The following is a 22,954-nucleotide window of genomic DNA, read 5'->3' as shown; positions in this document are numbered from 1 at the left end:
CTTCAACATTGTGGAATCATACAGTGCAGAAGCTGCTTATATTGTGTAGCCTACAAACTGTGTTAGGTTGCTATGAAACCTAAGAAACCGTGTTATCAAACAAGCAAACATTTACAGAATGAGAGTGCCATTATGCAAAATGAAGTAAATAACGTTATTGTGATAACAAAATAATACAGCTTGAAGTTCAACCAACTCATAGGTGTGTGCTAAATTTACTGTATCTTATATGTATTCCATAGTGCACGGATAGTATGATTTTTACACTGGCCCTGGAAACTATGAACAGCTCCCACAACATTTCATTTCACAGTATCAAAGCGGGTTTATGTTTAGAATAAGACTGACAGTCATCTCTCAAGAGATGCAGCTGCACTATTAATCTATATCTTTTCCTCACATTCAAAGTAACATTAGGAAAGAGGCTGGCAACACCATTTTACATACATAGTTACATAGTTAACTAAGACAAAAAAAGAACCAGATGAATATATATTAATAATTTAATTTTAGTTAAAATTAATAGGACCTTTACAAGGACACGACATGTTCTCTTTCTGCTTTCAACAACTGCCATCACTACGAGCAACCATGGATGCATTTTGATGAAAGTCAGTTCACTGGGCCACTATATAATCCGAAATCACTGCAGCGACAGCAGTGGAGACAATTAAGGTAATGAAACCTGCACTTATCTTGATTTTGTCTGAGGGGAACCCACAGTGTCAGACTTTGAAAACCCCTGATCTTACTGATTCTGATGGATGTTGTTTTTCCGCACTAAAAGCATCTTATTATATCTTATTTGACATTTTCCACCTGCAGAGTGAATGCAGCCCGATGTGGCAGTGACTCACCTGCTGCCGCGTGTGTGAGACAGATCAGACTGACAGCTGTGTGTTAAGCCTATAGCAGACCAGACACCAGACTTCCATGCACTAAAAGAAAACAAAATCGGATGGGAAAACAGAAGAAAAACTGATGATAGAAACCATAAGTAAACATCAAAATTAGAACAGGAATGGTAAGATAAACCAAAATTTTAAAAAAAAGGCTAGAACAAATTAGAGAATGAATGTAAATGGCTTCTCAATGAAACTCAAAGAGGGTTAAATCAGGGATGAAATGCAATATGTGGTGCAGTTGCAACATTTAGCCTTGTAGTGGTGCTATAATCAGCTCAAACTGAGTATGTGAGTGTGAAAAAACACTCATATTTATGTAGAGAACTTAAAGGTTCCCATAACTCATGTAGATATTATTGATATGCATGTAAATACAGTATATTCTATCTATTGATAACTACCATTGAGGTCTTTCAATAGCTCTAAATCAGATCTATGTTAATATATGACAAGATCAATGGTGGGTTAAATTGTCAAGAAAGTAATATAAAGCCTGTGTCTTCCATTGTAACAGTGTTAGGATTCAATGTGTAAATAGTTTCTCCATATATAATTGTCCTGCTTTCAAAGTCAGGTGCTCAGCTCAGTCTAGGGCCTCAGGGGTCATAGTGCTTACTTTGACATCACCTGACCATGGTCAGACATTGTGCATATGTGCGTAATGAAATGTCAAAACACTCCGGCAAGGCTAGGTGAAAGGGAAAAACATCTTGTGAAAGTGGTGTCAAGACTCCTCTCGCTGTCCCTGTCTGTCTAATCCTGGTCTAATTATAATCTCATTATAGTATACAGTATGAGGGAGCAGGTGAGGCTTGAATGTATTTAGACTATATCAGATGACCACACCTGCTGTGCAGTATGTAGTTTCCATAGAGTATCCTATTTAAAGTGAGCACTTCCACTGTTCACTACAGGTCAGTGACCTCAGTTAGCTCTCCATGACAAACTCATTGATCCCTACAGCTGTTCCAGAGAATAAGAACCATCTACTACACAGTACAAAATCAGAAATAGTTTGACATTTTAGGAAATATGCTTATTCACTCTCCTGCAAAGAGGTAAAGAGTGATAAACCACTCATATCTATCTGTTTAATATGAAGCTAAAGTCAGGTAGCTTAGTTTAGCATAAAAGCAGGGGGCTCTTTTCAAGGTAAAAAAACAAGAAATAGTCCAGCACATGACACTCCTACCAAAAAAAAAAGGTTTTTTTTACACTTTCACACACAAATGAGCTATAATGTATTTATGAGTGAGTGTTAGAGGTGCTGGTAGAAGGATTTTGCTGCCTTGGACTACACCAGGCTAACTGTTTTTGCTTTCAGTATTTATGCTAAGCTAACCATCTCCTGGCTGTAGCTTCATATTTAGTGTACAGACAGGGGAAAATGTACTGAAATTTCAAACTATTCCTTTAAACTCATCAAGTTTGATTTTTAATGAGACTGTCAGAGATGCTAATATTTTTGAGGTTCTATTGTGATGAAATATGAAACCATGTTTCATTTCTTATCTTTAGGGGTGCCTTGCAATGCAGACAGTTTTGGTTTTATCGGTCCAGGTTTTGAGATGTCTGTCTCTAAGAATATAATGGATATAAATGGAATTTTGTATGTTTTTTTGATTCAACAGAAAAAAGTGGTCATGTTACTGAAGATAAACCACAGACCTGTGCTTGAAATTGAAAAATAAAGTTACCAGCACTCTGAGCCAGCAGCTGCACACCCTATAGCTTTTGTCTTAGATAACATATTTCCTCCAAATTAAACCATTCATTAAGCCATTCAGAATGACACATTTATGGGTTTTCTGATCTGGCATCCCTTTTTGATCTAAATCAGCAAGTTGATTTGGGTTAGGAAAATATCATGGTTTGGGTTCAAATGACAGGCATAGGGCACATTTGCCATTATGATTACAATGATAACCATGTGGTTAAGATTGGTCATTAAAAGAAACCAACATTGACTGTTAGTAGATCACAGAACGTGAACAGTTGACTCCGATGTCAAAGTCCAACATTTTGTTGACCCATCCCACCACCGCTACCTCCTCCCCCCTTGGACTTTGTGGCTTTATAACAATGTCACAATACTTCCTCCAGTAGTCATAATTCCCAGAGGGCTACTAGAGGGCTTTGTCACTTGAAGATGTTTGTGTTGTTTTTGATCAGTTTTTGAGAAACAACTGATGCTCTTGTCTTTCTTGGGACGACAGTCTGTACATTTTTGAAATACAGTAAATGTAATGTATTATCTAAGGTGAAAAGATGCAGGATTTTTAGCCAAGCTAGTGACTTGGCTCTAGGGATGGCAATGTCTGTCAGGTGGTCCACCGCTTTCACCCAGACTGTAATATCTCAACAACTACTTGATTAATTGCCATTAACTCATTTACAGACATTCATGATCCTCAGAGAATGAATCCTAATGGCTTTGGTGATCCTCTGACTTTTCCTCTAGTGCCACCATTTGTGGTTTTGAGTGAAATGTCTCAACTATGGATTACTATGAAATTTGGTGCACAAATTTGTGTCCCCTAGGATAAATAACTTTATTCGCTTTCCTCTGAATTTTCATCTAATGTGAAGGTTTGACTTTCTCCAGTTCTCTGGTTTATTATATTTTTATTATATTTTATTTTTATTATATGACCAAGTACGTGCAAAACTAATGACATTCCCATCAGCCTCAGCTGTACTTTGTGTTTATTGCTAATTAGCACATAACACACTAAACTGAGATTGTGAACACGATGAACATTATACTTGCTTTGCATCATTATTAGCATTTTCATTATGAACATGTTAGCATACTAACATTAGCATTTAGCTCAAAGCACCGCTGTGCCTAAGTGTAATCTCACAGAGCCGCTTGCACGGCTGTAGATTCATTAGTCTTGTTATGTAGTTGTCCAGTGTACACAAATATATTTTTCCAAGTGAGCTTCAAAAGAATAATTGAAGATATCATAAATTTGGCATCAAGAGTAATTACAGTGAGAAAGACTGCCACTTAAGAGAAGACCATAACATTTTGAATTTGTTATTAACAGTAAAGACAAATCAACTGCCTTCTTCAAATATAGTCTGTGACCACAGAAGGGGTGGCTCGGTATTACTTCCAACCTTCATGTGATAACTTGAATAGGGAAGTCACAGCAGCAAGTTAATTCAACGAGTTTCTTGTTAGTCTGAGTCTTCAGTTTTTTATTCATTTACTTACATATCAGAAGTGCCAAGATTCCAGTTGGGTGAATAGCAGCTCAAGCACTGCTGTTTTTATAGGGACTATTTCTTTGGGAGAAAGTAGATCCAATCAAAATTGTTCACAGTGAGGTCTGTGGATGATCCAAAGTAACAGTGACACTGTTTATGGAGGAGGAAGTTGTTGATTAAATTTTTAAAATGTCTCTAACGAAAACTGAACCCCACAAAAGAAAAGAAAAAAATCCATTCCCCTTCATTGTATTGTGGTGGACATTACAAACCCTGGACACATAAAACCAAAACTATGAACATGGATAGATAACACTGCAGGTAAGTGAAAAAAATATTTTTGGTGTAATTTGGGTGAACTTACCCTTCAAAGCTCATACTGGGATGCTGTATGTACAACACAGTACAATAGCCATAAAGGTCATTATCAGTTTGGTTATAATGTTTGGTTTTTCATGAGACTCTTTCAGGTGTTGATTCAACCTGCTTGACATTTTTCAGGCTGCAGTTTGTAGTGTTGTTAATATCTTGTCAAGTGTCTTTCAGCGGGAGTTGGTGAGCATCAAAAATAACACCAAAGTGTCTTGGTAATAGGTTTTTGGTATTAAAAGTTCTGATCTACCTCTCTACCTCCTCATCTTTAAATAGCTTTGTAAGAGGAGCTCTGGTGGCTGAGTCGATATCATGAGATCACTGATATGAATCAGGGCTGATCCACTGGCACTAAAAGCGGAACATTAACCGCATTTGTGCTCTCTCTCCTCCCGGTATCCTGCTCAGTTGGCTGTATATTTTTCTCAGATGTATTCAACTTGGCATTACTACTGTGAGGATTTCATCCAGTCTGCTATCAGGAATTGGATTTTTCTTTTTCATGAAAATTTAAACTGGGCTATGTCCTGGAAGCTTTATGTTTTCCTTGAACTGTTTCTTGTTTACTGTGTTTAACAATGAAATGGTTGTGTCTCTTCTGTTTGCCATATGCACACAGAAACTAAAAATACACATTCGCTTTAAACTTATAGTTTAGGCACATTTTCTCCGCACTGTTTTGAATTCACAGTCCTGTTGTACCACTTAGAGGGTGGAATTTTTATAGCGATTAAAAGGGCTCAGGTGATGTCACTTGAGTCAGGGTCACTTGCAGCTGAAAACTATCCATTGAAAGGTTTTCAGGGTTTAACACCAGACTGTGCTAACATGCTAATGGAAAGGGAAATAAAATTTTAAAAGAACACGTCAGATGCAGTGAAAGTGTAATAACAATGCTTTTAAGGCACATTCTGATGTTATGGTTTGGAGATGCTTCTCCACAGCGTGAGTGCAACTACAACAATAAAATCCCTTTCTCCCACAAGTATCAAGCTGGTCCTCAGGGAGCCAGAAACTCAAAACTCTGCCCGGTTAGCAGACCAGAGAATCCGAGCAGTCTCGTGTTTTTCTTCTCTATTTCTGTTTCCCTCTTCCTCTTCTCTCTTCTCTCCCACTCACCCCTGCAAATGGACAGTGCCTCTGAGTTGCAGCACTGCTCGATGAGCTGGTTGCAGCTCTCTACCATGCCCTCCAACTGAGCTTTGTCACAAGAAACACCCAGGAACCGGGCTAATTGCTCCACCAGCGTCCCCAGATCCTGGAGAGGAGAGGAGAGGAGAGGAAGGGAGGGGAGAGGAGAGGAGAGGAGAGGAGGGGAGGGGAGGGGAGGGGAGGGGAGGGGAGGGGAGAGGAGAGGAGGGGAGAGGAGGGGAGAGGATATGGCACATGAACAAATAGTGAACACACAGTTCCCTGTTCTTACACAATCTATATGGCATAAAGTTGAGAAACATTGACTGCAGACATGACAGTTGTAGGACAAAATGTACAGCTTTGTATGGACAATACATTATCTTGGAACAGTTAAACATATAAGCTATCAGTTTACTGCCCTGGGTTATATACTGTACACATGTCTGTTTGCACATGGGTGTGTGTGTGTGTGTGTGTAGGATATGTGTCTGTGTGTGCAAGGCAGGTTCAGATAGATATTGACCTAAAACTGTTATACAAATGATGGAACAAGAAAACAAGACCACAACCACTCCAGCAGCTCTGAGCCTTTTTAGTACAGCAGTACTTTAAGCTAAGTGCTAACATGAATGCTAACATGCTCTAGCAGGTATAATGTTTGCCATGTTCACCATCTTAGAGTGTTAGGATACTAACATTTGCTAATTAGCACCAAACACAAAATAGTTGAGGCTGACAGGCATGTCTTTAATTTTTACACTTTGGTTTTTGAATCGATTGAACAAAGGTGTTCATTTTTAAGAGGTGCTGGTAACCGAATATTTCATTATCTTTGAACAGAGCCAGCATAGCTGTTTCCCCTTGTTTCCTGTCTTTATGCTAAAATATGCTAACTGGCTGCTGGCTGTAGCTCCAAATTTACTAAATTTAAAGCTTGAGTGCGGGACTCTTATCCCCCCCTTCTGGCAGTGAGAGTAGAGGAGGGCACTTGGCTGTGATTGCCTGAGTACAAAGTCATTACTAGGACCAGGGGAGGATATTTCTCTTCGTTTGATAACATTAAAAGAAAAGTTAGACTTTTCTGTCTGTCCACTGGCCCACCGGGATTTGTCCCAGGATGCCAGTGCATCACTATGTATAACCTCCTGTTATGGCTGTAAAATGATGGATTAATTGTTTTGAGTGTCACACAAGCCCTGCGAAATGACTTGTTTCACTATCAGAATTTGATCCATTCAGTCCGATGACATTTGGAAAGTCTAGAAGAGCTGCATGATTAACAGCCAAATGGCCAGCGCAGGAATGTTGCGCCCAACATGAGATTTAAAAACTCTGTATATGGTGAAATACAGATAGATTTATCTAGGGGTGATAGGCTTAATCGGCATTGTCTGAACTCGTCTGGCAAGGGCTTGAATGTAACGGATGTTGATTTATATGTAAAAGTTCCACACTGCAGGTTCAATGGAGTGGTATCAATCATTTCTCATTTGCTGTCAGCAAGAAAGCTAAAAGTGTATTTTCCAAAATGTTGATCTATTCCTTTAAAGCAGCAATAGTGCCTTTTTAAACACTTGACAACACAAGCTCTAAATACAACATTGACATGGTCTTATCAAGTTGTTGTGGCTGATGACCCGGTGAATGTCAGTCCAATATTCACTCTCTTTTTTGCTCTAGTTTTGTCTACATCCACTCCTGAGGGGAATATTTGGATCTTTAGCTGCTAAATGCTCCATTTTGTTCTCCAGCTAGTTGCTAACTTTGTCTGTCTGCCGGTTGGTGCAGAGTAAGTTGTGTACAATGAGGTTTATCAGAGATTTTGCTGCCTACTTCTGCTGTACCCGACGTTGATGGGAGCAGTGAGACTGAACAAAAACAGTAGTTGTGGGCTTGAAAACCAAAGCAATGAGCTAAAAGAGGCTAAAAGGCTTCGTAGAGCTGAGGGGAACTGCAGAGTCAAAATGAAAATTCTCTGTGGGTTCATTACTTCAAGTGACTCCTTCCACATTGCACATCATTGCCATTAGATCCATTAATAATACAAAAATATTGATTAGTGCATCTTTAAATTAAATTTAAATCCATTAAATGTTAAATGTTAACATTGAATTTCATTTGGCAAGTGTTCTTTGACATATGACCACCGCTATTATCTAACAAGGACAAACATTTCATTCAGCACTGTGCTTGTATAGGCCAACCTACTTTTTCTTTCATTTTTTAATGTTGTCTACAGCTTAAAAAACAATTAAATTGATTCGTAATAAGTAGAATTTAATTTCTAATCCTGCAAATCAGTCTCTGTAAGTACTTCCTTCACTTATGTCAGTTTTTAACAAATAAAATGTAAATAAATAAGCCTCAAAATAGAAAGAGAAATACGATACAATAGTTTTTAGCAACGTAAGATAGATATCTATTTTCTTTCAGCACCCTGGAACTGTCATTGTCACTGATCTACAGCCTTAAAGTGGAAAAAGTGATTTATACATTGTAACAGAACCAACCAGGTCAGTGTAAAAGACCTGATTCATGTTGGTTAAAATTGTGGAAATTCATATTTATTTGCATGTAAATAAATTGAACAGTACAAACACTACCAGGAAGGTTTGGTTACAGTCATTCTAAAACCAATGGTCTAAACCAATATTTTTACAAGAACATTTTGTTTGTACACTGAGCATCTCACTTCAGTTCTAAGAAATCTATTCTAAGAAAAGCCTGTCTGCAGAGGAGAGGACATGTGTGAGTCTGTGCCTTGTAAATGTGATAAGACCAGATAATGTAAAAAGGGACCTTTGGCAAAGCAAAGAGCAAATATTGATTTAGCATTGGTTTTTCTTTGACTGGAAAGTTTTACACAATAATGTTCTGAACAAAAGGTAGGATACATGTGTCTGCCACGTCACATGGAAAGAAGTATAGAGGAGCAACCAGAAGATTTAAACAGGTTACAGCTGTACGAACAATGATGAGGAAGGGGCTTAAATTTGGGAGGAAATATGTTTGCTCTGGTATGAAAAGGTAAAAAAGAGAAGATTCCTTGGCATGCCTGGTCTCTGACAATCATGATCTCTCTGTTTCCTAGAATCTGGGAAAACGAGGCAGAAAAACTGAATGACAAACCTTATTCCTACTTGTCAAGTTGCCCTTAAGCAAGACATTTTTCCACAGCAGACTAAGGCTGTAATATGCAGCATCTACATGTGAATATCTTATCTATCTAACTTTTACAGGGGACCAGAGAGGACACACATGTAACGTCTTCACATATATAACCTCATGTTGTCTCAGTCCTGGCCTCAATATAGCAATCTTTGATCTCTTGTGGTCAAGAGGAAAATGAGCTTGTTATGTCGAAAGAAGGTCAACTGTTTCTGACAATTTCTAAGAATGTCTTTTGATTTCAAGAAACTTAGCTTGTCTTGTTAATAGTATGAAATAACATTCTCATGACCCCTCGGAGTACAAATGTCCTCAGAAAATTGAAAGTCAACCTCCTGATTAGACATGATAAAGATATAATGGTGATGATGCAAATTCTTTTGTTTGCAAGTGAAAGTTTTGGCCTGGTGATGCTTCAAGAGAATGATATCAAATAACGTTGAAGTCCAAGTCAGAGCAGTTTTATATGAGTCAAAACTGAATCCAAACGGGTGTCAATCCAATAATTTTCAAACTGTCTTTTCAACACAGCGACCTCTTGTTTAACAATCACGAGTGTTCATGCATCATGCTTCCTCCAACTGTTGAGCATCAAAAAAACAGATCTTTGCTCTCTGGTGTTGATCTTGACAAAGTCATATATGCTTTTATATCATCACGTTTGATTTTTCCATGTAAAGCACTGTGTAACTTTGTTTTGAAAGGTGCTGTACAAAGTTCATTATTATTACTATTACTGCTTCATGATGAGAGTCAACTGAGATTTAACTAAAATAATTCAGTCCTTTAGATTTAGAGAAGTTTGAAATGTAACAGGAACAGGAACCATTGTAATATTGCCATCTCTAGGCCTCACTGCTAGCAAGGCAAAAACTATATTTGTCCACAAAAAAATGTCAATGACAGCACAGTAAAAGCAAGTGTTTAAGGGTGAAGAGAATGCATGCTCATAAAGTCCCTTCAGTGTATAAATACAGGTAAAAAAAAAAAAAAAGTATGAGATTAGATTTGTTTCTTAACAATTTAACAAAATCTCCCAAGAATCAAAAAAGAAAAAGTTCAAAAAAACAAACAAATTTGAAACCAAAAATTACCTCGAAGGCAAAACCTACAGTAAAACTACAATAAATACAAGACCGCGACATTTGATTACAATATTCTCCACTTTTCTTCCCTTTTTCAGTTTAAGTCCTGAATTTTTCCATTTCAGTTCAGACTCAAAGCTCTCATATGAGCGTAAACCGTGACTGACACTGTTGTGTGGTCGCGACAAGCACCTTTCCTTACATTACAACAATTTTATGTAACTCTACATATAGAGATGGGCAGCAAGTGTGCATAGTGACCATGTTAGCCAATTTGCTTCCATAGTAATTCAGTTGCCATAGCTTTCTGTCTGCCGGAACACTGGTTCACTGATGTATGAAGGCTGCATGGAAAACGATATGAGAATGAATATTATATTATACTATAATTCAGAACTTCCCAGCAGAGAGCTGCACAGCACACACAGTCACATCCATCAATACAGCAGCTCCGCCTTCTTTTCCTATCTAAATTGCACCAAACTGTCAGTGGCAATTTTTACAGGGGCCAGACTAATGGGTTATGACCTGGAGTTTCACAATGTTAAGATAACAGTTTGCACACAAAGGCTAAAAAAAAACACAGCAGACAGTGATGATCTACATCTATGTTACCTTGTACATGTCCTCATATTTCAAGAAGAGGACATTAGAGTCCATACGATGTTCCCAAAATTCCTGAACATGTTCAAACCAGGAACCATATCCCACTACAAAAGAGAGGGAGAGAGACAAAGAAGAGAAAGAGAGCTGGATGAACTTTTAATAGTCTGCAGACAGTACAGGAGTTCAGTGAACTGAACTGGATGAGAGATCACAGTGTTACTCCAGTAACCTACATACGTACGCTTGTCATTCATGAAGCGCCGGCAGAACTCCTGGAAGGTTCCCCGGTAGCTCATGGTCCTGAGAGAGCGGTGGAACTGGTAGTAGGACACCACCAGGTCCTTAGGGTTACGAGCCATGTAGATCACCTAGAAAAGAGCCACAACTGTATTCACTATAGTTACAGTAGATACATAATATTAGCTCCATGATATGCTGTTGTAAACTTTGGTTATTGATCTGAACTGATGGTTGATGTTGTCTCAGATTGCATTTTGGAGACCAAACAAATAGTTTGGTGGCAGAGCTTCTTAAGGAACAAATATTTGTTTAGCTTGACCTTAATGGGACCAGCTTTTGTTTCTGAAAGTTTCTTTTAGCTACCTTCCCAGAGCTCAGCAATTAACTTGGTGGCATAGCGACAAATAGAAACTATGCCCAAAGCCACAAAAACCCCAGTTGAAATAAAGTGGAATTATCTACCCGATCCCAATGGACCCTGTCCTTTGTGTGTTTTTATTTGAATGTCTTCTATGCTTAGATTTTCCACTCAGTTGTGCTTGGATCTGTATCAAAGTAAAATGAGGCAGGACTCGGTTTTGAGACTGCTATTAAGCAATGATGGATGCATTAAGAGAACTGAACACTGTGTTCCAAGAGCATTCATTTCAATAAAAGTTTTTCAAATATTCTAAGGCTTTCACTTTGTTGGGCCCATAGAGCACGAGCAAACCAGCTGACTTCCTGCTGGCTCCTCACACACATGAATGGCATGAAAATAATTTACCGATACAGCTCTTAGAGACTTTTCAAAATTTTTTGGGCCTAAGGTTCAAATTGTGATAATACAAGAGTCATACTAGAGTGTTTGTGTGGCTCAGCCATTTATTTTATAATCAATTGTACTGTATGTGGTAAAAAATCTTTTGTAGCCAGAGCATGTCATGTGACCTGCAATTCCGACTGTGGCCACTACACCAAAATCCAAGCAGCAACCTCCGGGGCTGAAAAATGCAGCCAATGCCGTAGTGCCAAAAACCGACATCCTATCTAATGGCCATCACTCCACTGGTTGCAAAAAGAAGTCCGCTTGTATGGAAGTCTATGAGAAAATTACCCTACTTCTCTCTTGATTTATTACCTCAGTAAACTGTTTCCTAATGAGTGTATGGTCTCAATCGCTAGTTTCAGTTCTTCCTCAATACAGCATGATGTTCATTTTGTGAATTATGGCCCCATTTAGAGTAAAATAGACAATAAAGCAGCGTATGCTTTAGGGTGTGGCTACTTTGTGATTGACAAGTCGCTACCACGGCAACAACGTTGCTTACGTAACGTAACCATAACATATAGGCGTAGCTGCTGCTATTTCACAGTGTGTTTTCATTTCACTAAAGTTAATCGTAATATTGTGGTTGCCTAAAAAAAAGTCTTGTTCGGTGTTTGGTTGTAATAAAAGACCCATCAGTGAGTCAGATCAGTTTTTCTAGTGAGTGCATTTTGTTTTAACGGTTTTAGGCCTGTCCTAGCATTATCACTGTTAACCACAGATTGTAAATGCACCGTGTTAACCAAGTTAGCAGCTAGTACTATGGTCAGCGCCACCCTCTTGTCCAAATATGGTCACTTCTGGCTCCAAAAATCAAACATGGTGACCGCCAAATCCAAGATGGTGATGGTCAAATCGATAAACTCGAGGCTTCAAAACAGCAGTTCACAAACCAGTGGGTGACGTCACAGTGACTACGTCCATATTTTTTAGTCTATGCCAAAATCTCACAGTTCTTTGGGGGTTACTATACAAATGCTGTTTGAGTCAAGCTCTTTCCACTTTCACTGACACACGGTGTGTCTACAGACACATGTGAGACAGACGACTGAAAGACATGACTGAAATGCTTTCTGTTTAGACACAGCATGAAGCTGCTGGTTCTGCTTTGCTAAGATGGTTTTCATGCTATAGCTCCTGTGTGTGGTGTTAGTTTAATTTTTTAAGCACAAGTTAGCTAACCGACAAATTTGAATGGCAAAGAACAACAGCGGGTCAAAATCTAAATCTAAATGTTATATTTTTCAGTCATCTTGGCTCTCATGATGTTGGACAGTCAGCAGGCTAGCTTGGAAACCTTGCTAGCTAACTAGCTAGTATGGCTAGTTTGAAATTATACCTGGACTGAGAATGTCATCTATAATTTAAAACTGACTAGCCTGGTTTTCAGGGCTGCCAACTCTCATGCATTGACTGTGAGACTCATGCCTCTATTTTCTCACATAGTGAAAAACAAAATTGTAACTGATAATGGTGCAGCATGAAAAGAGGACACTGACAGCGCATGGACAGATAAGACAGAGCAGCACAGCACAACAGCAGCACCATGCAGCAGTGAGTTATTCAGACCATTAGGGGGAAAGCGAGAAATATACATCAATATAAATCTGTATTGTAATGTATGCCCATGCATGCTGCTCAGAATAATCTCAGTCAGTGACTCTTCTGGCAGCAGCACAGCATCTCTCCCTCTCCTCTCACGCTGTGCAGATGCAGGCAGGAGTGAGAGTAAGTTACTATGGTTACAGAGATGCTCTGTGTCTCTGTCACTCTGAAACTTTCTTGCAATATACTGTTCTTGATGTATTCTTGGTTTCCATAGCACCCTCAGTCTAATTGATCTATAGTGCAGGTGGCTGTTTCTTGACTCAATAAGTGGTGTAGAAATGCAGAACCCCTCCTTCCCCCACAGAACAACTGTCACTCCAAGCTGAAGTAAAAACATGGTTGGTTTTTTTTGTTTTTTGCTACTTTTAAACCTTCTTGGCTCTACTCTTCCTGTTTTAAGGTCCAGTGTTTTTTCAAGCTATTCCAAATCAATAAGTTTATCATCATCAATAAATACATTGACTTATTGTAAATATGTGACACCAAGATAACGGCAACAACAATCATCATCTGAAAACTTCTGCAATAAAAAGCTATGGCTGACCTTGGCCTCTCCGTTGTGCATGGCTGTGGGGAGGAATCGGTAGGGAAGATGGCTTTTGATCAGACGAGGGGACGTCAGCTCCTATGGAAACACAAAGGAGTTATTCACTTATCAAGCCCACAGAATGGTCTGGTGTGTCAGAAGTCTCTTAATTTATCTGCTCAAGAAACTCATATATATGTAATCTGTTGCTTGATTTCATGGAAAAGTTTTTCACTCAATGAATATGCTTGTCCTGTTTGTGTGACTGTCAGCAGTTTAAATTTAATGAGTAGATTCCCATGATATGTAGTCAATTGTATGGGCACTTCATGGGACATAAATTGTGAGGAATCATCCAGTATGACTGTAAGGCTGTATTCAGAGGAAAACTGGGCTGGAAGTTGTGGGACTTTCCTGTGACAGATTTTTTTTTTTAAAAAAAGGTTGAACATGAACCAGCAGACACTGAGATATCCTGACTTTTAGTCCCTATGGGTCAAACTTTAAAAACGCTGGATTCCACATCTCCCATAGCATCTTTTAATATTACTGCCCTCCTGGCCTGGTAAAAGCCCACATCTTTCAAATCCAACAGCTCTAAATTGTATTTCCGGCTTTCTGTTATAAATTTGTCCCCAAGCCCAATCTGAGATAACCCTCATGACATAATCAGAGTTATTTCAATTTGCTCACCCAGAGGCACAGAAGACATTATACAACTGTTTTCACAGTCCCTATGAAATGTATACTGACTTTTATGTGTAAAATCGATTTTACATTTTTACATTTTTTTACATTTGCTGTGGGAAAGGGGACTTCCAGATTACCACCAGCTATAAAGAAATCTTTTCCCATCTTTCCCATGCAAACAAGAGCCTCACACATTGCCAGAGTGGAGGGTGGCTTATAGTGAATAAAACAATTCAAAGTGATTAAAAAAGTTGACATGTATTATACTTCTGCTTAATAATGCAGTGCTGCTCTTTTTTTCCCATTCTCATTCAGCAAATGGACACACAGTCCTTGTGATTGCAAGCAAGGTCAGCCTTGTTTTGATGATAGTGGTGTAAGAGTCAGCCTCCAGCATCCTCTCATGTTTCACATCTAAACAAGGTGTTGATTTGTTGTAATGCTGCTACAACCAGCAACAGGTATACCACCAACAATGCAGACGTCTGTCATTTTTCCAGATAGTACATCTAAATCTAAAAGGCCCCACAGACTCAGGCCTCGTACAGCTCTAAAATGATTACATGCCTTAAAGAACTAATGATTGCTAACCTGACTTCGGTTACATTACCTGTATGATGTCCAGGCCAGGTTGGGGGTACTCCAAGACAGGCAGCTGTTCATCGATGTTCATAAGGCCAATCTCATCTGGGTCTGCTCCCTGACTCACAAGATACACAACCTCCTGAAGTAGACTGGTGCCTACAAAGAGAGAGGAGAGAGCCAGAGGACTATCATGAAATTGAGAATGCGAAAAGAGAACTAACAAAGTGGTTGCTGTCCACACAAGTGATGCATATAATAATAATAAAAAAAAGAGAAATCTTGTGAGAAATCTGTTATCAAAGTAATGTGGGTATGAAGAGAAATCTAGCAGCACAGGACATCAAATCCATGTACAGTGCATTTTCATCTTATTGAAAAAAGCAACAAGAGAAAGATATCAATCATCTGAGATTAAACTATGGTTTAAGCTGCACTGATAAACATTTTTATATCAAAAATGGATCAAATGACCATGTGTGAATCAAAAGGTTTCAATTGTAGTGACAAACGTACAGAGAATTATCACATGACTTCACATTTTTCATGGAGCCTTTTAGCCTCTGTTAGCTCATTGTTTTGGTTTTGCAGCCTGCAAACTCTGCACAATTAGCCTGATTCCCAGGCTCTGATAAACCCACTGTACGCTTCCTGCCCAGCAACAAACAGCAGACAAAGTTGTAAACATAGTGGAACAGAGACAGATATTTTTGAGTTGGTGGAGACCAAACCAGAGTGAATATTGGATCTATATTCATCAGGTGAACAGAAACATGACTTCAAATTGATGCTAATGTTGCTCAGCATTGACTTTATGTTGTAATTGTTTGCCTATATGTTAGCCTTAGCCAAAATAAGGTGCTGATAATACTGTATGTCACATGTTTTCAGCTTGTTGAATTGTTCCCAAGTGACCCAAAAAATAAATTCATACAGGTTTAAACATACTGTAAAGCTAAAAGAGGGAAATATCAACCAAGCAGGGCTACAAAACACACATAATAACATGTATTGTTACAGGTTAAGGCCCTTGGAGACTGAAGTGGCCCATTGAGGTCTTAATCAAGAGAACACTACTACAGTGTTCTACTTTTGACCACTCAGCAGCTCAGGTATACAGTGTATGCCTTGCTAAAGGGTAATGTGGCAATAGGTGTTGATGACAGTAAATAACTTATTTATTTTTCCCACTTTTTCAGTCAATTTGGTGATTCAGTCTTGCAGCCTTTAAATCCCATATCTGCTGCTCCTCCCAACAGTTACTGATCAAACCCAGCAACGTCAGTAAGAAAGCAGAATCTTTCTCATCATAATACTGGGTTATTTGTTGCCATGCCAATGTTCTCTGTGGTGTCCCTGTGACTCATTTTGGTTTGCAGATATGCTTGAATGTGCCAGTCTAATCTGACATCTAACACGCTTCTATTGGAAAAACAGGAGTCTAATAAGGCTGCTATCAGATCCATTCCATGTGACACCTGAAGGACACCACTGCATTAAGCTGAGAGAAAGGTAACAGCTCAGGGTTTTATCAGAGTCTGATCAACGCAGCCATGCTGGCTTTTTAATAAGCCATCAACCTGAAAGCTTGCCAGAGTTCTGCAGAAATCAGTGAAGTGAAAAACACTGAGTGGAGGAAGATGTGTGTCTGCCTGGCCTCGGGCTGGCCGCATGCTGTCACTGAAGTACAAATAATAAGATGCAAATAAATCATGTATCAAAGACTTTCTTGAAAAAGCTTTCAGTAACCTTTTATTCCTCATTAGTACCAGTTATAATGTATTTTGCATTCATGAAAGGGTCCAGTTGTGTTTGACACATGAAAAACATCAGCTGTGGCTTACAAATCCAAATAACATCCAAAAATATTGAGGCCAGAAATAAAAAGGACACTAAGTGCAGAGGATGTCTAAACCAAGCTATCAACCAATCAACCCTTAAAGAGTTTCCATGCAAGATGGACTACTCCTATATCATGTCTGTATCCAAAATCACTCCCTATTTTCTATACAGAGCACTGTATTTACTCCCTGCCAATTTATTCAAGTGTGTTATTGTATCCATTATACAGTGTTCTCAAAAAATGTGATAATGGAACAAATAAAAGTAGTGTCCATGGCATGCACTCTACTTCCTGCTAACAGTTCCACAATGCAATGCCTCACATTTTATAGATGCAAAAATGACTGTTGTGTGATGCAACAACTGACAGTGATAACGCTTAATGATGTCCAAAATCTCAATTTATTGCTCACCATTGAGATAATTATCAAGTGTCTATTACATAGGGCATAGTGAATGAGTGAATGAGGGAGTGATTTTGGCAGTCTTTCGAAATAATGGGTGTCTCAGCCACACCCTTTGCAAACAGGTGCATAAAATGAAGTGGGTAGCCATGCAGTCTCCATTGACAAACATTTGCAGTAGAATAGATTGTTCTGATACACAAATCTGTTTTCAGTTTTTGGACTTTTTCTCCAATCTTTGATTTTTGGTGAAATTTTCAATCATTTGAACATTTATTGAAATGAAAGCATGTGAGAAGTTTAGAGGGAAAAATCACTATTTGGTGGAGCTGTTAACAACTCATAGACATGTGAAATGTGACCCCGACTACACACTGCTTTTTGTAAGACATCAAAAGACAAAAAGGTTGGAAACCACTGGTTTCATCTTTAACAGTGTATTGTATTTTAAAAGCTTGTTATATTATCCATTGTGTCAAATCTTCATCTGAAAGGTAACTAAAGCTGTCAAATAAATGTAGTGAAGTAGAAAGTACAATATTTCCCTCTGAAATGCAGTGGAGTGGAAGTATAAAGTAGCATTAAATGGAAATACTCAAGTTAAGTACAAGCACCTCAAAACTATACTTGCATCAGGTGGATGACTGGTAAAAGCTACCTGCCTGTATGCAGAGGCAACTGTAAAGTTTGGTTAAAGAAGAATAAACTGTTTCAACAGTTTGGTGTGGGAGAACTTGACTGCTCTGACGTCAATCCCATCCAACTGTAAGCCAGTTCTTATTGCCCAACATCAGTGTTGGACCTCACTAATACTCTTGCGGCTGAATGGAAGCAAATCCCTGCAGCCAGGTTCCAGCTGTAGAAAGTTGTATAGCAGCATTTCAATGCTTCAGTGTTTTGGAATGACATGTTCAACATTCACATATAAAGTTCAGGTGTCACATGTAAGCATTAAACATTAGGACTGTTTAACATTATTATATTATTACATTATTAGAATTTGTATGGATACCTTTTATTAAATTTTGATAAAATACATGGTATCGCTGAATTTTGATTTACCTAAGTTTTTCAAAATGCCTGATTATATTTCCCCTTTCTTGTACAGAGTTGGTCTTTATCTCAATATTTGTATTACCTTGATAAAGCTTGATTATAAATCCATCTATAATTTTGTCATCCTGTTTGTCCACACTGTATTTCTGTAATGTTGCTTTCATGGTCTATTCTGTACACACATCTATTGCACATCTGTCCATCCTGGCAGACGGATCCCTCCTCTGTTGCTCTCTCTGAGGTTTCTTCCATTTTTTCCTTGTTAAAGGTCTTTAAGGGAGTTTTTCCTTATTCAAATCAAGGGCCTAAAGATAGAGGATGTTATATTACTGTATAGACTGTAAAGCCTCCTGAGGCTAGTATAGCCTCATTATAGCCCTAATATGGGTCAAGTTCCAAAAACACTGGATCCAACTTGATAGTATCTTTCATTAGAACCTCACTGTCTGATAAAGTACCACACCTTTTTCTCAGACTTGATAAAGGTCCATGTATTCTGAGCAGAGGATGATCTCACCTCTGTCGGTGCTTCTGATTATGCCAACCTTAAGTGATTTATATGTGTGTGCAGTGCAGTGCAGTGCAGAGATATAGTACCTGCAGGGAAACGTGATTGAGTGCATGGTTGATGTCACAACAGTCATAGATGCATTGCCATCATAAACTGTAAAGCTATAGAACCCCACATATCTAAACCCAACACACACACTGCACCCAACACATTTCTCTTGGTTTATAGAATCTTGCTACTCCCATTGGCCAAGAATAGCACATGTGAACCAATAGCATCATAGCTATGCAGCATCCCTACCATGTGGCCTGCCACGTGCTTTCTGCACCAGAAGACCAACACAGAGCAAGAGGAAGGAAATGAGAGAGTGGGAAATTATAAATCCAGGTTGCTTTTGACTTCCATTGTGCAAAAGGGGTAGCAAAATTCTTAGCCTATAAAAGAATTCATCACTGTTGTCATTCCAAAATGTCACCTTGTCATAAATTAAGACAAACAGCCCTGTTAACAGCTTGGCGCATTTCCTTCTGTACGTCCTATTTAATTTGAAAGGTTTCCAGCACAAGACACATTTGTCTCCATCTAAAAAGGTCCTTTAAAGGTCGAGCATAAAGATAACCAGGATTAACACAGCAACATTGATGTGTAGTGTACACAGCTTCAAACAGAGCAGAAGCCAGTTCCATGCTGGTTCTGCAGTCAGAAAGAACATTAAGTTCAGATCAGGCATTGATTGTTTTTGTCAACAAATGTGAGGGGACGTTCCAGATCCTGCTGTGATGAAGTTATGAAAGCGAGTGTTCTTGGTGCCTGTTTCCATACTGATGTGTTTCATACTTTAAGCCCTGATCACCCAAACAGGAACCTTGAAAAAACAGCCTTCATAATGGACCTCCATCTCCCTGGAACGTCTGAATCTGAATCTTTTATTTATAATGTAATACATTGGGTTGGGTGTGTTCTCTGAATTTTGGGCCATTTCACAACCTAGCTACTTCTATCCAAGCTAAATAAAAGATAGATGGACTGAATTTACTGAGTTCAATTGTATTACCAAAAAAGTTCAGTTAAAGCTGAAACATGCTTCTCGCGGGCTTTAGTCTGTTAGTTATAAGGTGTCTTTTGGACATGTTTAACATTAAGCAAACAACATCAACATCACACTGAAACATCAACAGAATGTATTAAACCTCAACCATAAGATTTTACATAACCTTATGAGAATACTCCAATAACACTGTCGGACTCATGAATATTGTTTTGAAGGATCAAAATCAATGTAGCAGGACCTGGTGCCTACATTACATTACCCACAATGCAACTAATGCGGCTAATGACACGATTTACATCCAGTGCCAATGTTTAGTGGCAACGCAACAAGTAGTGTGACCTTTATGCAACAAAACGTAACATGAGGTTGTGGAGGTCATTGTAGTCAACTTTTATGAAGGAGATCTGCATTTTGTGTCCTGTTTTTTTGACCACTCACGGGCAGCACAACAAGCTGAAAACACATCATCGACATAAAGTTGTCATGGCTGAGGTGTTAGCAGCAGACACAGACACTGTTTTTGGTCTCCACCAACTCCTGAGCATAACTGCAGAATCAGCTGGTAAGACTGAAAAATACAGACCTCCAAAATGTCAACATAATTAACAGTTCTTTGTGCTTTTGTAGGATATATATGAGACAACAGCGAGGATATGTTGCATTGATTTGGCAAAACTTCCATGGATTTTGCAATTCGTGACAGACTTTCACAAAAAAGTAACTCATTCTGCAGTTTATTTATGTCTTGCCACAGTCAGCACGAAAGGTAGTGAGTTACAGGAGAGTCTGAATTAATCATGACCATGTACAGCTAGCACAAGGCCTCTGTGGATGAAATGCGAAGATGCAGCATAAATCTATGCTTGCATGGCAAAACCTAAACAGGAAGCAGCACGGTCCACTACACACAGGAGAGTTTGGATCCTGATTTCTCTCACAGTGTCATATAACAGAATGTGTACTGCAGTATGGTGCAGCTACACTAGATGATTCACTTGCCAACATCTGCATACACAATGTTTTCATGCATCTGAGCCCATACAGTTATTTATTGTTCTAGTAGAGCCCTTTCACCATGAGCTTTAACTTAATCATGTGCTGCTTTAACTCGATTAAACCCTTTGACCTCTCTTTTATTTTTGGCATAGTTTTCAAACCCCTTAGGCTGCTGGCATTGCCACAACATATTTATCAGGCATTGCTTTGTCTGTTTTTCAAGGTAAACTTGTTACTCATAAATGCTCATTTCAACTGCACAAGGATATTTTATGAGCAAAAATCTTTCTAATCTGTTGTTATTACCCAAAACATATTTAACCACAGTTGTCATTTCATGAATGGATAGAAATGAATGTTATGTGCCATAGACAGAATGACCACATGATGGGACCCTGGTGAATGTACAGTATATTTAGGGTTGTAGATTGAATCTTATAAAATTACAACTAGGGAAACATCTGCTGCATATAGACTATGTATGTTATGTAATGGAAATGGATTCAGATGCACCAATCTTTTGTAGCCTAAGGCATACATAATCTTCAGGGTATAATTATATAAATTAAGATACATTAAACTAATTTAAGTGATGATAGATTCTCGTAAGTGGAAAATTACATCAGTTAAAGTTTCCTCTTGATAAACGTCCCTATTTGATCATAACCATCTATATGCATACTTCACTTTCTTCCATTATTAACAGGTGTCGTCATGCATGCTGCTAAGACGCTGAACCACGGCAAGAAAGACCATTCTCATGACAATAATAAAAGTCACTCTGCCCTTCAGCATGCAATGACAGAGAGCTCCAACTGCCCACCAGCCGTCACATGACCGGACCCACCCAGCGCACAGCAGGGCACCGCGCACGGCAGCCAGCCTGCAGCAGCGCTGCGCAACCACACTGAAGCTGGATGTAAACATCAACTTCCATCTGTGTCCAAAAGCGCGTGTGATGAAGGTGGATGGCCGCGATGTGCAGGCTAACTGATGCACTACAGCCAGACATTAAGCACTTCACTTTGACTCATTTTTGTTGGCTTCTGATTATGAAATACAGGCTGCTTGTAAAAGCTCGATAGAGGCCTGTAAAATACTGTAGTGTTGCACAAGCGCGATATAAACACAGATATTAGATAACTATGATAGAATTGTGACCCACCCAGTGCTATTAAATATGAAACATGACCTAATGTGCAACTTTAATGATGAAAGTGACCTATATGTACTGCAAAATGAACCATATGACTCAACTGGCTGTAAATTTTGGTCGTTCAGTGTTTCATATCATGAAACTTTGATATCCACAAGGGAAGCCTGCAGCCGCCTCTGCAGCAGACAGCGAACACCGGCCAAGAAACCACAGCGAGCACCGTGCAGGAGGTGACGCAGAGGTGCGTTTACCTGACTTGGGGTAGGTGACAATCCATATGTCGCTACTTCTGAGGGAGAAGTTGGCGATCTCCTCCATCTTCCCTCTGCAGAAGGGCGGCAGCCGCACTCCATCAAACTCGAAGTATTTGCTCTCAAACTCAATCGGCGTGCTCGGCGTGTCTGCCTCGCTCTCTGCCATCCTCGAAACGAGCCGCCAGTGCAAGAAAAAGAAAACACGCACACCTACACGAACAGGTTTTTTTTTTTTTTTTTAGTAATCAGAGATGATGGGGATGATGATGGTGATGAGGTTGTTGGTTTGAAACGCCGCTGACGCTCGCTTCGGGATGCTGAGGCGGGCGGTTGATGCTGCACGGCAGGCGGAGGAGTTGACCTACAGCCAATCACGCCGGAGAGAAGTGATGTAATGCGCGCACACGACCGCCAGCATCAGGACCACTCTTGCCGGGCCCGAGGATGCGCGTGCCCGCAGAGGGATGTATCCAAACACACCTACACAGATCATCACACTCCAATAAATAAAATGACCAAGACTGCTGTAATAATCCTTATCCTATTCTCTTATTGTATATATATTGTATTATAACAGACCCATAATCAAGAGGGAGTTAATGAAAGCAATCATAATGATAGTAACATAGAGTCTTATGAATCTTCTAGCCAGCTCAATATGAGTAGTTATCATAGTTTTTATGGTAATCATATAATATACTATGATAGTCTTATAGGCTATGTGTGCTTTGAACTGTAGACTGC

General features: G+C 39.1%; 1 protein-coding gene across 3 annotated transcripts in view; it reads right to left on the bottom strand.

Moving 5' to 3' along the window:
- The window catches only part of sult4a1 (sulfotransferase family 4A, member 1), a 28,329-nt gene that overhangs the window by 3,612 nt on the left and 1,763 nt on the right, over nt 1-22,954 (bottom strand). The window contains exons 2-8 of one of the 3 annotated variants that reach the window (XM_042402859.1): nt 22,208-22,690; nt 14,969-15,099; nt 13,687-13,767; nt 10,728-10,854; nt 10,496-10,590; nt 5,613-5,751; nt 858-938 (exon numbers count right to left, since the gene is read on the bottom strand). In XM_042402859.1, coding sequence (XP_042258793.1) covers nt 907-938; nt 5,613-5,751; nt 10,496-10,590; nt 10,728-10,854; nt 13,687-13,767; nt 14,969-15,099; nt 22,208-22,376 — 774 coding nt within the window. In that variant the 5' untranslated portion in view covers nt 22,377-22,690 and the 3' untranslated portion in view covers nt 858-906. Of the gene's footprint in view, nt 1-857; nt 939-5,376; nt 5,752-10,495; nt 10,591-10,727; nt 10,855-13,686; nt 13,768-14,968; nt 15,100-22,207; nt 22,718-22,954 lie in introns of those variants that run through there. The other 2 variants (XM_042402857.1, XM_042402858.1) reach the window with 2 other exon arrangements.

This window comes from Thunnus maccoyii, chromosome 23 (assembly GCF_910596095.1).
Source record: "Thunnus maccoyii chromosome 23, fThuMac1.1, whole genome shotgun sequence".
NCBI lineage: Eukaryota > Metazoa > Chordata > Actinopteri > Scombriformes > Scombridae > Thunnus > Thunnus maccoyii.
Note: the sequence above shows the minus strand (reverse complement) of the source record. Positions and strands in the feature narration are given on the sequence as shown.